Below are 12948 nucleotides of genomic sequence, written 5' to 3'. Positions count from 1 at the left end.
CTAACCCTAACCCTAACCCTAACCCTAACCCTAACCCTAACCCTAACCCTAACCCTAACCCTTGGGTGCAATACAATATCTTGGAGCCTGGTGGAGGTACAAACACCAAACCAAGTGCATTCGATTGGGTGTCTCCCAGCTAGTACACACACCAAATGTTAGCTCACTAAGACAACTGAAATACATGGGGTGCACTTGGGTGCAATACAATATCTCTGCGCCTGGTGGAGCTAGAGAGGTGGTACCCTGTGGTATAGACTGTCTGCCCCCTAATTAGTATATTCACCAGGTTTCAGCTCTATAGGAACAATCAGGAGATATAGGGGGGGTACCAATCATTGTTTTTATCTATATAACCTAACCCTATAAAACCTATATAACATAATAATCTATATAGAATAATAAAATATTTAATCAAGTAAAAGTACTGTTTTAACCCTAACCCAATCACTTGCATTATAAATTAGTTTGAAAAAAATAAGCCATATTCTGGCTACTGATAAAATAAAAAATAAACTCATTTGTACACTTAATTTGTTTACTGACTTTTACAGATTATAAAAGAAAAAGAAAAAGTTTATTTCAGTAGCAGTCCATGACTTGATTCTAATGTGATTTATGCACTTTTTGTAGCAAAACCCAGCCAAAAACAAACAATGATGTTGAGCTTTTTTTTCTGCCAGTTTACTTGTCTTAGGCAAACACATCTTACACGGCTTATAATAAAAGTGGTCCTGTAAATATGACCAGGGGTTTGTTTCAGAACAGTTTGACAAGTAATTCATTACTTTCCACCACTACTGGTAAGGAGTTCATATTAAACAAAAATTTTAAGTTACACGAGCATAACTATGTGTAAAAATTATATGAACTGAGTTCATATAAGTTTTACATTTCATGACCCCTATGAATCTGATTTGAAGATGATAGGAGTTGTAGATGATTCTAAAGTGTTGTCATCAGCACTGGTACTGTTGTATCAGCCAATGGAAAATAAATGTTCACTAGTTTCTTTTTTCTCTGTCTTTGATTTTCAAAAATATGCGGGAAATGTGACTGGCTTACTGATATTCAAAAACGTGAGCAACGAAACTCAAACCTATCGTTGATGTAGTTTTAGCCAATCACAGTGAAGCAATTCACCCTTTAACCAATGAGCGTGAGGATCGCGATGGCTGCGCGAGCGTTCCAGGGCGGAGCGGCAGAGAGGTTAGGGTTCAGAATGTGTGCGGGAGTTTGAGTGAAGAAAGAAGAGAAAATGAGACAATAAAACAGCCAGAGGACAAAAGTGCGCTGTACATAAAACAACGTAATGGCCTTGATACAAGCGGACACCAACGGCAAAGGGAACGGACTAGTCAATACTCTGCAAAGTGGCGTCAGAAAGGTTTGTCCAAGTTCTAAAACAGCGAACATGCAGCCAAAGGACACTGAGTTTAGCACACAAGGTCTGCCAAAAGCTTTCCTTCACAGTTTACGAACTTTATTCGATATTCTTGACGACGGAAGACGGGGTTATGTCCATATATCTGAGATTGAGAGTCGGTGGCGAGGCGCGGAGGCTCGCGATTTACCCGCGGGAGTCCTGGAGAGTCTGAGGCGCGTCGCGCCGCGTCACGGCTGCCTGACTTTCGAGCGGTTCGTCGCGGGACTCAGAAACGCGACGTTCAATCCCGAAAACGGCAGCAGATCACTTGCTTTAAACTACCAACAGCAGCTGAAACCCCAGCAAAGAGCCACACGTCCGCTCGGACCGAGCAACGGAACTAACCGCCAGAACGGACGGAACGGACCGCAGGACAGCTCTATCTATTCCGCGCTTTACCCGGGGCTCTCGGTAGCATCGCGGGGCTGCGGAAGACTCGAGAGAAAGGACTGTTCGTATCAATCCGATGCGATACACGTCGGGCAAAACGCGCATCGGGTCCAAACCATTGAATCGCTCGCTCTGGAATCTCCCGATGATCAAAACACAGGTAAGAGTCTGTAAATTTCACTTGATCTAAACTCTTTATGTTCACTTTATCTGTAGTTATCGACACTTATGATCGGCGGTTAGTGACAGCTGATCACATTAATCTCCCAAAATAATAGTAGAATGATTAAAGAAGTGTAAAAAGAAATAAAAAAAAGAAGTGTAAACTCGTCGGTCTTTTAAATGGAGTGAAGGGGAAAGAAAGGGAGCGGACGTTTTAGATGAATAATTAAATATTGTCCAGTCGTTTAATGTTAAAATACTGGAGAACATTTGGCTTTCTATTAGAGAAGCTTGTTCTGATCACTTCTGATCTTTTCTGATTGTGAGAGTTGTCAGCGGTTCTCTATCAGCTCGTCGAAGAGGAAAGCAGCTCTCAGTTCTTCATAATGACAGGAATGTTTGAACATCTCGGTGCCAAACCCTTCCCAGAAAGTCGACATCTCATCACACACTGTGAATCAAAATTGTAAAACAAATTAAACTGTGATGCTCTTTCTTCTGCTAGCCAGTTTTCTGTTATCATACATGATCGTAGTTTATAGCTTAATTTAGCATGCTGATTAAAGGTTGTTGATCTATTCATCTAGCCTATTTCTATTTATTTGAGATCCATCTGTTCATATCCAGATTTCACTAATTGGTGTTAGATTTCAATAATAGCTTATTGGAGTTTGTGTCCATTACCTCCTCAACAGCCAAATCTGACCGATCACAATTAACCTGTGGCCTGTTTCAAAAAGGAGGTTAAGTGAATAGTCTGATTATGTTAACCCTGAAATGAGGGAAACACTGGATTTTCCATTTCAAAATGGGAGGTTCGTCAAACCCAGGAAAGCAGGTTAAGTCATGCCTGTTTCCGAAAGAGAGGTAACTCAGAGTCAGTTATTGTTATCTCACATTATCTGTGAGTCTAAACGTGTGAAGAGTAGGTTTTCTTTGCTAAGCCCAACGTTTCTTTCAGTTTCCTATCTTATTTATTCTTTCACGCTGCAAATGTGCTTTTCTTACTGAGCATTTTTGTCCTATCTCAAATAAAATAAACAAGCAGGCCAACTTTATTTTATACGCAATGAAGTAGGCATATGGCGTTATAAATTTTTCTTGTTGCAATTAAATGCTAACACTTATGTTGTCATAATACAGTATAACAGGTTTAATACCCTTTTCCTTTTTTTCTTAAAACAAAAATATATGAACATTTCAATAATTTCTTGTGCATTACTTTACTGTACAAAGTAATATATCTTAAGTGTTGAGGCTCACTTTACAGTATTCTGCGTCCAGCTCAGCCTGTAATTGAAGACCGTTAGTAAAGGTTTATAATAACTTTGTAAACTGCTTTTGTAAATATCCAATATATTGCACCACACTGCAAAAGTCATGTCTCTGTATTATCCTTACCCTAAAGTTGTATTAGCCTTAAGCTAATGTTGAATTAATACTGTAGGCATGTGTTTACCGAATTTTTTTATTTTTTTATTTTTTTGACGTTCACATTATACCATAAGCAATGACCCTAAAAATAGCATTCAAATGGCTCATTTAAAACAATGTGGAAATGGTGTGTATTACAGCACTGTGTAAAAATGCAGAAGAATAAAACCAGTAATTTTATAAGTTGTTCTATTAAGTTTGCTCGGGTCGCTGGCGAGTATTCGCCATGTTTAATGAATTCTTCTGAGAACACGGTTAAAGCTGACGTCACGTTACATCACTCAGTAAACCTAAAACTAATCAAGTAGAAGGGTTTACTCAACAATGCTGAGCCATACAAATATAAAACTAAATTCCTTGTTCAGAAAATGTAATTGCATTAACAATTTAACAGACTTTAAAGTGTTTTTAATATTTTACAGTGTTTACAGCATGCATATACCACACAATGAGCACATAAATCCTCAGTGCAGTTGAGCTTTCATAAGATTGTCTCTTCAAGTATTAAAAAACAATAAAGCAGGTTCATTATATAAAATGTCATAGAAATGGGTATGCGACTGTATCAGACTTTCATAGCACAATATTTTAGACTTTTAACACATTATACAATGTTATTAAAGTTACAGAAACTAAATCTTGTAAATTATAATGTTATATGCACATTTATAAGGTCACTAAATGATCAATGTGATAAAACTTTGCTGTTAAACCTATTTCACACTCAATTTACTCTATGGCTTCTGTAATGTGAAGTTTAATGGATCTGAAATACATGGATATCACTGTTAACATTCTCATCCAAAGACACCCAACAGAAAAAAAAAAAAAGTTAATCAAAATAAAAACGTCTATTTCATACTAATCTCAAGGTTTAAAAAAAAATTAAACACACACACACACACTACGACATGTAACTAAATATTATCTATATGTGTATGTTGCTGGCAAACATGTTTTAGTGGCTAACAGGGTCAGGACTAACCAGATGAATTTTAACCCTTAGGCAGGATACAGACTGCAACTAAAATAGTTGATAACATGTACATTTACAATAATTGATGTAGTCACCAACGGTCTTCAAAACCTGTTTTTCCTGCTTGCATCAACAAACCTATTCAATTAAAAATAGAAACAGTTTCATTTACAGTGAGTCAAATTCCCTGTAACTCACAACATAGAGTTTACGGAGATTACAGTCGATTCATTCCGACAAACAAACAAACATACATTCTGTCAGACACTTCTGAAAACATATCAGAAGAATATCTAAAGTAAAACATGGCAGGAGGATGTACACAATGTCAATGTGCATGTGTGTCACAGCACAAAGTGTGTGCTATAAATTGTGAATTGTATGCAGGTCTCGGGTGCTCACACGTGCTATGTGCGGGAGAAAAAAAACTTAGGTCAGAATTTAAACTTTTTCCTCCTTGCCCCTAGTAGATGTTATTCTTTCTTCTTTTCTTTTTTTTACGATGCAGTGAGTACATCATGACCAGGCCGATCAAATGACTTCTGAACTATGCTAGCGCTAGCTGGGTGCAAAACAAAAGGAAGTCTGAGCTTCGACTACATAAGGACCTTAAAATATAATCTTCTTGTGATGTTGGGTACCAGAATCAATATGATGGTATACCCGATGTTACTGCCTGACAAAAAGTGATGACAGCTGTGGAAAACACTATAAAACGAGTGGACTGGACAGAATCGATCATCAAAAATACCTGAGTTTGCACACTTCTTATCAGAAAAGGTTTAATTAAGTTTTGTCTTTTGTTGTTATGGGCACGACTAAAGTTTTATTGCATCTCACGACTATGTAGTTTATGAAATAATATGTGCGTGCATGTGTGTAAATCAACAAACTGACGATTCATATATATATATATATATATCACCTGTTATTGTATATGCATTGTTGTGACTAGGTAGCTCTAAACTGAAATGTGTACATCTTCATCATGACTATGGCTTGTGGTGCACAAGGATAGTTGATGAGTCTCGCTCTGTCTCGTAAGCACTGAACCGCTCTGTAAGATCCAGCATGAAGAACTTGAAATCAGCAAGAAAAACAAACAACTGTTTACAGCCAGATGATACGGCGCTGACAGGAGAAACACTGTTCGCAACGATAGTCAGAAGACTTTTTAAATCTACAAATCAGCACAATTTACAATACATTTACTATAATAACAATAAGTGCACCATGGTTTGTGGGTATTCATGTCCATTTTTTAAAATATTATTAATGTAGACGTGTATTAAATGTATTGATGGAGGAGTAATGGAATATAATTTTACTGTGTTAATGATAAGTATATTGAGGTGCTGTATTTGTAGTTTTAACTGTAGTTTTTTTATCACTATTTCTAATAGTTCTTCTTTCTTATTCTGTAAGCGGAGAGCAGTGGTCTGCCCCGGTCAAAGAGTGAAACTATGACTGGATTCACTCGATCCAGACGACACACACGAAGCCGTGACGAACAGAGACGTCACACCATCACAAATGGAGTGGATTATGGAATGGTAAAGAAGATATGCTTTATTTTCTTCTCCTTTCATTCATTACTACATCATTAACAAGGAATGACCTCTTCAATCAATCAATCAATCACTTTTATTTATATAAATTTATATATTATTCAATCAAATGCTTTTAACAATACAGATTGTGTCAAAGAACTAAACAGCATTAAATGGGAGAATAGATTGATAGTAATGTGTAATGACAAGATTAAACACTTAATTTTCTATTAAATTCAGAGACTGTCTAAATAATAAAAAATAATAAAAACAGAATACCAGAAAAATAACAGTTCAGAATAGTAACAAAATACCTAGTTTTGTAAATTGTAACTTTACAAGTGAGAGATGGGACATATTGATATATAGAAGAGTACTTTCTCATGACAAAGTACTTCTCTTTACATAACATAGTCCTTTGACCACACTGCGGCCTGATGCAGTCTACGAGGGAGAGACTGACCCTTGAGGTGTCTGTGGTGCTTTGAGAGGCTCAAAGGAGTCTTCTGCTATAAAAGCTGTATCGGATGTTGTGATGCAGCTGGAGCCAGTTATATAGCATTCCAAACCTTTCCATCTGAAAGGAGATAGGTTGCCAAGCCTTTCTGAGCCACAACCTTAAAAGGTTTAGTAAACTTGAAATATCCTTTCTTGATGATTCCAGGCTTCCTAAAATGCACAAATGTCCCAACTTGAATTTTTGGAGGTTGTGCGTTGCGTCACCGATCAGTGTACACTTTCACTTTGTTTTGTGACCATTGGAATATTTATTTCAGATTCTCTTGATACTTTAGTGGGTCCATGCATGGAGGACCACTCACATGCAGTTTTGTCTTAATTTGTCGGCCATGTAAAAGCTCAGCAGTCTGTATATAGAAACTGTCACAAAAGCTTTCCTCTCTTTTCCTTTAACGCTAGCAGTCTGTAAACAGTCTTTGAACAGTCTATTGAAGCGATCAATCTCACCATTCGCCTGGGGGTAATAGACTTTGGTAGTGTTTTAATATCTCTGTCTGCAAGAAATGCCTCAAACTCAGCTGAAACAAATTCTAAACCAAGTTCCAAAAGATTTCCCTCACGACAGAAATTTCAGCAGTTTGAAAGAATGACTAATGACTCTCTCATTAAAACTGGTGATTCCCCCCCATATCTTATAAATCTTATAAATTTATTCATACATTTGAAAAACTGGTGTAAATGCATTCATGGCAACTTAGCTTCAGTAAACAGTCTCTCTACAAATTCATTGTATTAACAGTATTTGCATTTAAATTCCTTGTATGTTCAGGGCGTACATTTTTGGGGGCTGAAATTTAACATGGTTGATTATTTATACTGTGAATATTTTGATTCAAAATATTTCACACATTTTCATGATTAAAAATGTAATATGGTAATTCATATTCACCTTCCAGAATTCACTTGCAAAGTATTTAATCTGTTTAAAACTACAGTGCATAAGTCAAAAGGCAATTTTCAGTAAATTTAGTTTCACCCTACAAATTTGCTTTCACAAATTAGGGTGGTTAAAATGCAGAAGAAAATTTTCCATTATACACCCAGGACACACAGGAATAGCAGTAGAGCACAGATGCATGATCTCTGGCTGCTGTTTTTTTCGCTCAAGCGACGTGATATCAGTGTAAGTCTCAACACCCGTTATGTCATTTGCCAACCAGGACACCTTTCCACACATCTTTTTTTGCTGTAGAAAAAAATTATTTAGTTCGGTGAGAGTACGGACAAGTAAAACTGAACGTGGCTACTCAATGAATGAATGAATGACCGTTGCGCTCAGATCAGATTTTTTTATTAGGAAGGTGGAGCGAATTGAGCTGACTGACAACACCCCCCCCAAACTTTATTGAAGTTACATGAAGATATTTTGTGGCTGTTTGTATTCATGACTGTGAAGCGTCTCTTCATCAGCTCCTCCTCTCATCTGTCTTTCTCTCGCTCCTCCCTGAGTTTACATTCGCTCTGTCTCTCTCTTTCCGTGCGCTTCTCTGTCCTCTGCTCATGGTGGTCAGCCGGCTCGGGCCCCGGGGCCTCGACGCTGCCGTGTGGGCCGCTTACACCACCGTCTTCATTCCTCTGAGCAGCAGCCTGTTCTCCAGCAGAGCCCTGCACTTCTACCTCTGGGTGAGTAAGACACGGACGGAACAGGAAGATTGTTTTTGATGGTGTTTACAGGACTTTTCATGCTTCCAGTGGCTGTTTTCTCTTTCGACTCATCATTCACATTGCCATTAACCGTCTCTCTGTGAAACTTTTTCTCTGTAATGTTTGAGGCTTTTAGGTTATGAGAGACTCTGTGTGGGACTGTAGCTTGTGTCCCTCGTGTGGCGTCTGCATGATTTCTATTGTGAAAGCAGAGCGTGTGATGTGATTCTCTGTCTGCTCCCCGTCTCTCTATACAAAGAGGATTTTCCCTTTCGACGGCCCACCGCACAAACACACGGCACAAAGCCTCTCCCCTCCCTTTATTTCTCTTTCACCCACCCGCTTTAAAAAGAGTTGAGATGGCAGTTCATTGGCCTACAGGAAATGCTCTGTGTTAAATGTTTCTTAGTTTTCCTCCTTTAAAAGTTTGAATGTTCTACTTGTACAAAAGTAGCTTCTTTTTTATGTTTTGAAGTAAAGTGTCCGTTGAAAATATTACCTCTGCTGTAGGTCACCATTACGTTCTTGTATATATGCTTTTTCCATCATTTTATTTTAACAAATTTTGTCATGGCATGGACCTCTAGTGAGTTAGGACTAATTATTTAAACCAGACATTAGGATGTTGAGAGCACAGAATTAATTGACTTTAAATGGAAATTGCAGTACCACAAAATTATTAAAACTCATTCACAGCATCCCTGTGATATGCATCATAATGTCATGTTGTCGCTTGCTAATTTGATGTGTGCTAAAGACACAGAATTGGAGAGATCAGATTGTCAGTTGTTTTATTTTGGTTTGTTTTAAACATAAACCATAAGCTCACCAAAGCCTACATTGAGACATTAGTGCACTAGATATTGGTTCAAGTACAAACAGTTATATTAAAATTAGTGCTGTCAATCAATTAAAAAATATGTTGATCACAGCCACAGATTGTGATTGATCATGATTAATCACATTTTTAAAATGTAAATGTAAATACCTGTACCTGTAAATTCTTTTATCATTATTCTTCTGTTTTTATTTAGCCATTGTCAGCCTTTATAATGGCAATAAATAACCACTTCAATCCAATTATTATTATTATTATTATTATTATTATATACCATCATGTGTTGATAATGCTCAAAAGGATAAGAAGTTAAAGAAACTTAGGCTTGAAAAGAAAAAAAAGTTCCACGCTTAATGTTCTTTTATTTTATATACAAATGTATGAAATCAGGCCTGGGGTAATCCATAAAAATAATTAATTGAAACTCATATGTCTCATGAGAGGAGATGCATGTACTCTACTAAAACTCATTAAGATTAATCACGTTGTATGTGTTCTCTCGAATTGATTTGCTGAAATCAAAACGGGACAACAATGGGTGAGCATCAGCCAATAAGATTGTTGTTAGTGCATTAGTTCTGAACAATACCAGAGAAACCGGCAAGTTCTGAAAAGCTGAAGAATTCCAGAGGAATGTTTTTTGTTGTTGTTGTTTACATGTGTGTCTCTGTGTTGGCGACACATGCGCCTTCAAACTAGTGTTTATGGTGCGTCAAATACAGGTATGTCTTAATCCATTATTATAGGTTAAGCTTATTTTAAATTCTAGTTACACTGCGTTTTATAGACACTAGCAGTAATGGCATTGTAATGGGGGGAACGGTTATTCCCATCACTAGTTCTGACGGCTCTAATACTTGACACGATGACATGGGCAAAAAGTAATTTTTTGTATGTGTTACGACCGCGTGTAGGTCTAGGGGTACTGGGACATAACATTTAAAAAGACAGAGAGTAAAGAACGCACGTACAGTGTGCCGGACAAAGAAAACACTGCAAACTACTAACAACTAAAGTGCAAGAGAGTGCTTTTATTTCTGTTTGTGATTATTAAATACTGAATGGGAAGAAAAGACGAGGGCAGTGGTAAATCAAAGAAAATAAATCAAAAACAGCCACTAGCTAGTTAATTTCCCCTAAGCTATCTACCAACAGAAATATATGGAAAGAAAATGTCCAAGACACCCTACACTCGCAAAAACAAGAGTACCTAGTGGCACGTGCCTCTAACCTAATGTACTATACAATGGCAGATTCCTACGTGTTGTAGTGTGTGTCACGTGACGTTTCTACCTGTCCATTTCTCATAACACATAACGTGTGATGTTTCACAGTATGAGGGAAAAGGGAACGAAAAAACAATACACACTGTGGCAAGTAACAAACATCAAAACAAATACAATACACAATGATAGCACGGCGAGTAGCGAGTACAAACAGCAAAAAATGGGGGTGCTTGTGGGTGGTCTGGCGAGCTTTTATTTGAGATAGTCTTGACTGATTGGAGACTGCAGAATGTGTGACGTCAGCATGATGAAGATTGACGTGTGACAGGAACCAATGACCGGTAACTTAAAGTTAAAGTGCAAAAGAACAGATAGAGGGGAAAAAACACGGCACAACACGAACATGTAACATATGGCATCATTTTAATTTTGTTCAATTTATATAAATATTTATCCCACCCCTCTCAAACAGAGCTAGATACCTACGGAGCCACAGAAATGCTTCATGTCAGTCTGTAGATCTCATTTGTCTACACTTCTTATAAACATGCTGATATTTGCTCTTGTTTCAGAATGGACTTTGTCACTTTCCCTTTCTGTTTGATGGATTTGACAGCAGGTTCCCCGTATTCTAACAATTATTGGAGTTTAGACGTTTACTTATTAAAAGCAGCCATGCTCTACCAAGGCTCTGCATGATCAGGCTCCTGAGTACATTAGAGATATGTTGGTCCCTTACCAATCATGTCGACCGTTGTGCGAATTGTCATTATCTATAAAATCTTCATCCAGCATGGGCATTTTTAAAAGGGACTTAAAAAATTACTTGTTTCATTGGATTGGTCAGGACAACTGTGAATGATTTGTATTTTATCTAGTTTTATTGTTGTGTTTTTAATGTTTTTTTTTATAATATATTGCTTGTGTACCGCACGTTGGTCCATTTTATGGTTTTGAAAGTGCTATACAAATTAAGGTTGAATTTGGATTTATCCTGCAGTCCTCTATTTAGCTTGGTATTGTGCTCAAATAGCTTAAAAATATTAAATGTTCAAATTAACAAGAATTTTCTTGAAGTAGCATTAGCCCAATTGTTCATATAAGTGATTAGATTTGGCATTCTGTTGACAGCAGGTAAGCTAATTGTATTTGCAGATGAACATGAAATATGTTGCGTCCCACCGCTGCAAAACAAGCCACTGTAACTCAAATTTGTCTGAAATGTCTGTTTTATCAGCTAAAGCAGATGAAGGAGCTGGAGCAGGAGAAGGACTCTCTGTTGGCTGGCCTGGACGTGTTGGAGAGAGCCAGAGAATGGTACCAGACGCAGATCCACAACATCACTGAAACGCAGAGACACATCGGCCAGAGCCGCCACTCCAGTGTATGTTCAGCTCCATTCACAGTAATCCAGACTCACCATCAAGAGTCTGTCAGAGATCAAGGCATCTCATTCTAAACTACAGTCCAGGCTTTGGGTTGTATTTATCATATTAGGTTGTGGATTTCAAACTCTCCCAAAAACCAACAACTTAAGTAGTCAATAGTCAGTGGTGATTAATGTCATCAAACACTTGTGAGGTCTTTGGTCACATTTACCTGGAGAATTTAGAATTTTTAAAAATCACAGCTCATTGATATGATATGAAATTGGTGTCTTTTATAGTGTTTGCAATTTGAACACAGAAAATAATTGAGGGTATGATTCAAACAGGAACAAATACTTGACACAATATCTATGAACTGGTGTGACTGTAACACAGCAAGGATAAAATCAATAATTCGACTACAATGCAGTAAAAAAGTAGACAGCAAGGAAAGGGGTTACAATCTAAAAACATCAAGTGTAAAATGGATACATCCACTCAGACACACTGACGGACACACACACATACAGAATTATACACACTCAAATTACAGTGCTTTGATGCAACCTGTGTTGTTAAAAGCGCTATATAAATAAAAATGATTGATTATTGAAATTGATTAGTTTGACCAGAAAAGACCCAGAAGGATTAACCTCTGACAAAGCACACTTCAATCAATGAACACACTTCAGATCAACATGTAAACAAAAAAAAAAAGCAAATGTGTGTGTGTGTGTGTATATATGTATATTCCTTTTACCTTTAACTAAATTCTCATATCTGACATTGTTTTATTTCTTCAGGAGTTTTTGGCTGAATCTTGTCAAAGTCAGTTGGATGTTGTTCTGCCTAAACTACAGGACGTCACATGCTGCCTCAACAATTTACTCTCATTCTCTGGCAAGGTTGGTATAAAACCTCCATTCACTCTGATATGTTATTGTTGTCGCTAAACTAATTGAAAAATGTGTCATTCTCCAGATGTTCCCGTCCTCTAGCTCCACCAGCTCTCCTCCTGCTCCTCCACCTCCTCCGCCTCCTCAGGCCATCCACATACTGAAGGAGCAGAACCGGCTTCTCACACAGGTCTCTCTCTTTCTCTGTCTCTCTCTCTCTCTCTGTCTCTGTCTCTGTCTCTCTCTCTCTCTCTCTCTCTCTCTCTGTCTCTGTCTCTGTCTCTCTCTCTGTCTGTCTCTCTCTCTGTCTGTCTCTCTCTCTGTCTGTCTCTGTCTGTCTCTCTCTCTGTCTCTCTCTCTGTCTGTCTCTCTCTCTCTGTCTCTCTCTCTCTGTCTCTGTCTCTCTGTCTCTGTCTCTCTCTCTGTCTGTCTCTCTCTCTCTGTCTCTGTCTCTCTGTCTCTCTTTCTGTCTCTCTTTCTGTCTCTCTCTCTCTCTTTCTCTCTCTCTTTCTGTCTCTCT

At 37.8% G+C, this 12948-nt stretch overlaps 1 protein-coding gene across 3 annotated transcripts in view; it reads left to right on the top strand.

The window, feature by feature from the left end:
* Positions 1 to 1197: 1197 nt before the first annotated feature.
* Positions 1198 to 12948, top strand: part of sapcd2 (suppressor APC domain containing 2) — a 14355-nt gene continuing 2604 nt past the window's right edge. Inside the window, exons 1-6 of one of the 3 annotated variants that reach the window (XM_043238640.1) lie at positions 1198 to 1976; positions 5814 to 5941; positions 7969 to 8080; positions 11403 to 11482; positions 12336 to 12437; positions 12514 to 12618. In XM_043238640.1, the coding sequence (XP_043094575.1) occupies positions 1313 to 1976; positions 5814 to 5941; positions 7969 to 8080; positions 11403 to 11482; positions 12336 to 12437; positions 12514 to 12618 (1191 nt within the window). In that variant the 5' untranslated portion in view covers positions 1198 to 1312. Of the gene's footprint in view, positions 1977 to 5813; positions 5942 to 7968; positions 8081 to 11402; positions 11550 to 12335; positions 12438 to 12513; positions 12619 to 12948 lie in introns of all 3 variants that reach the window. The other 2 variants (XM_043238641.1, XM_043238642.1) reach the window with 2 other exon arrangements.

The sequence above is a fragment of the Puntigrus tetrazona genome, chromosome 5, assembly GCF_018831695.1.
Source record: "Puntigrus tetrazona isolate hp1 chromosome 5, ASM1883169v1, whole genome shotgun sequence".
Classification (NCBI taxonomy): domain Eukaryota; kingdom Metazoa; phylum Chordata; class Actinopteri; order Cypriniformes; family Cyprinidae; genus Puntigrus; species Puntigrus tetrazona.
This window is presented reverse-complemented; position numbering and strand designations above follow the sequence as displayed.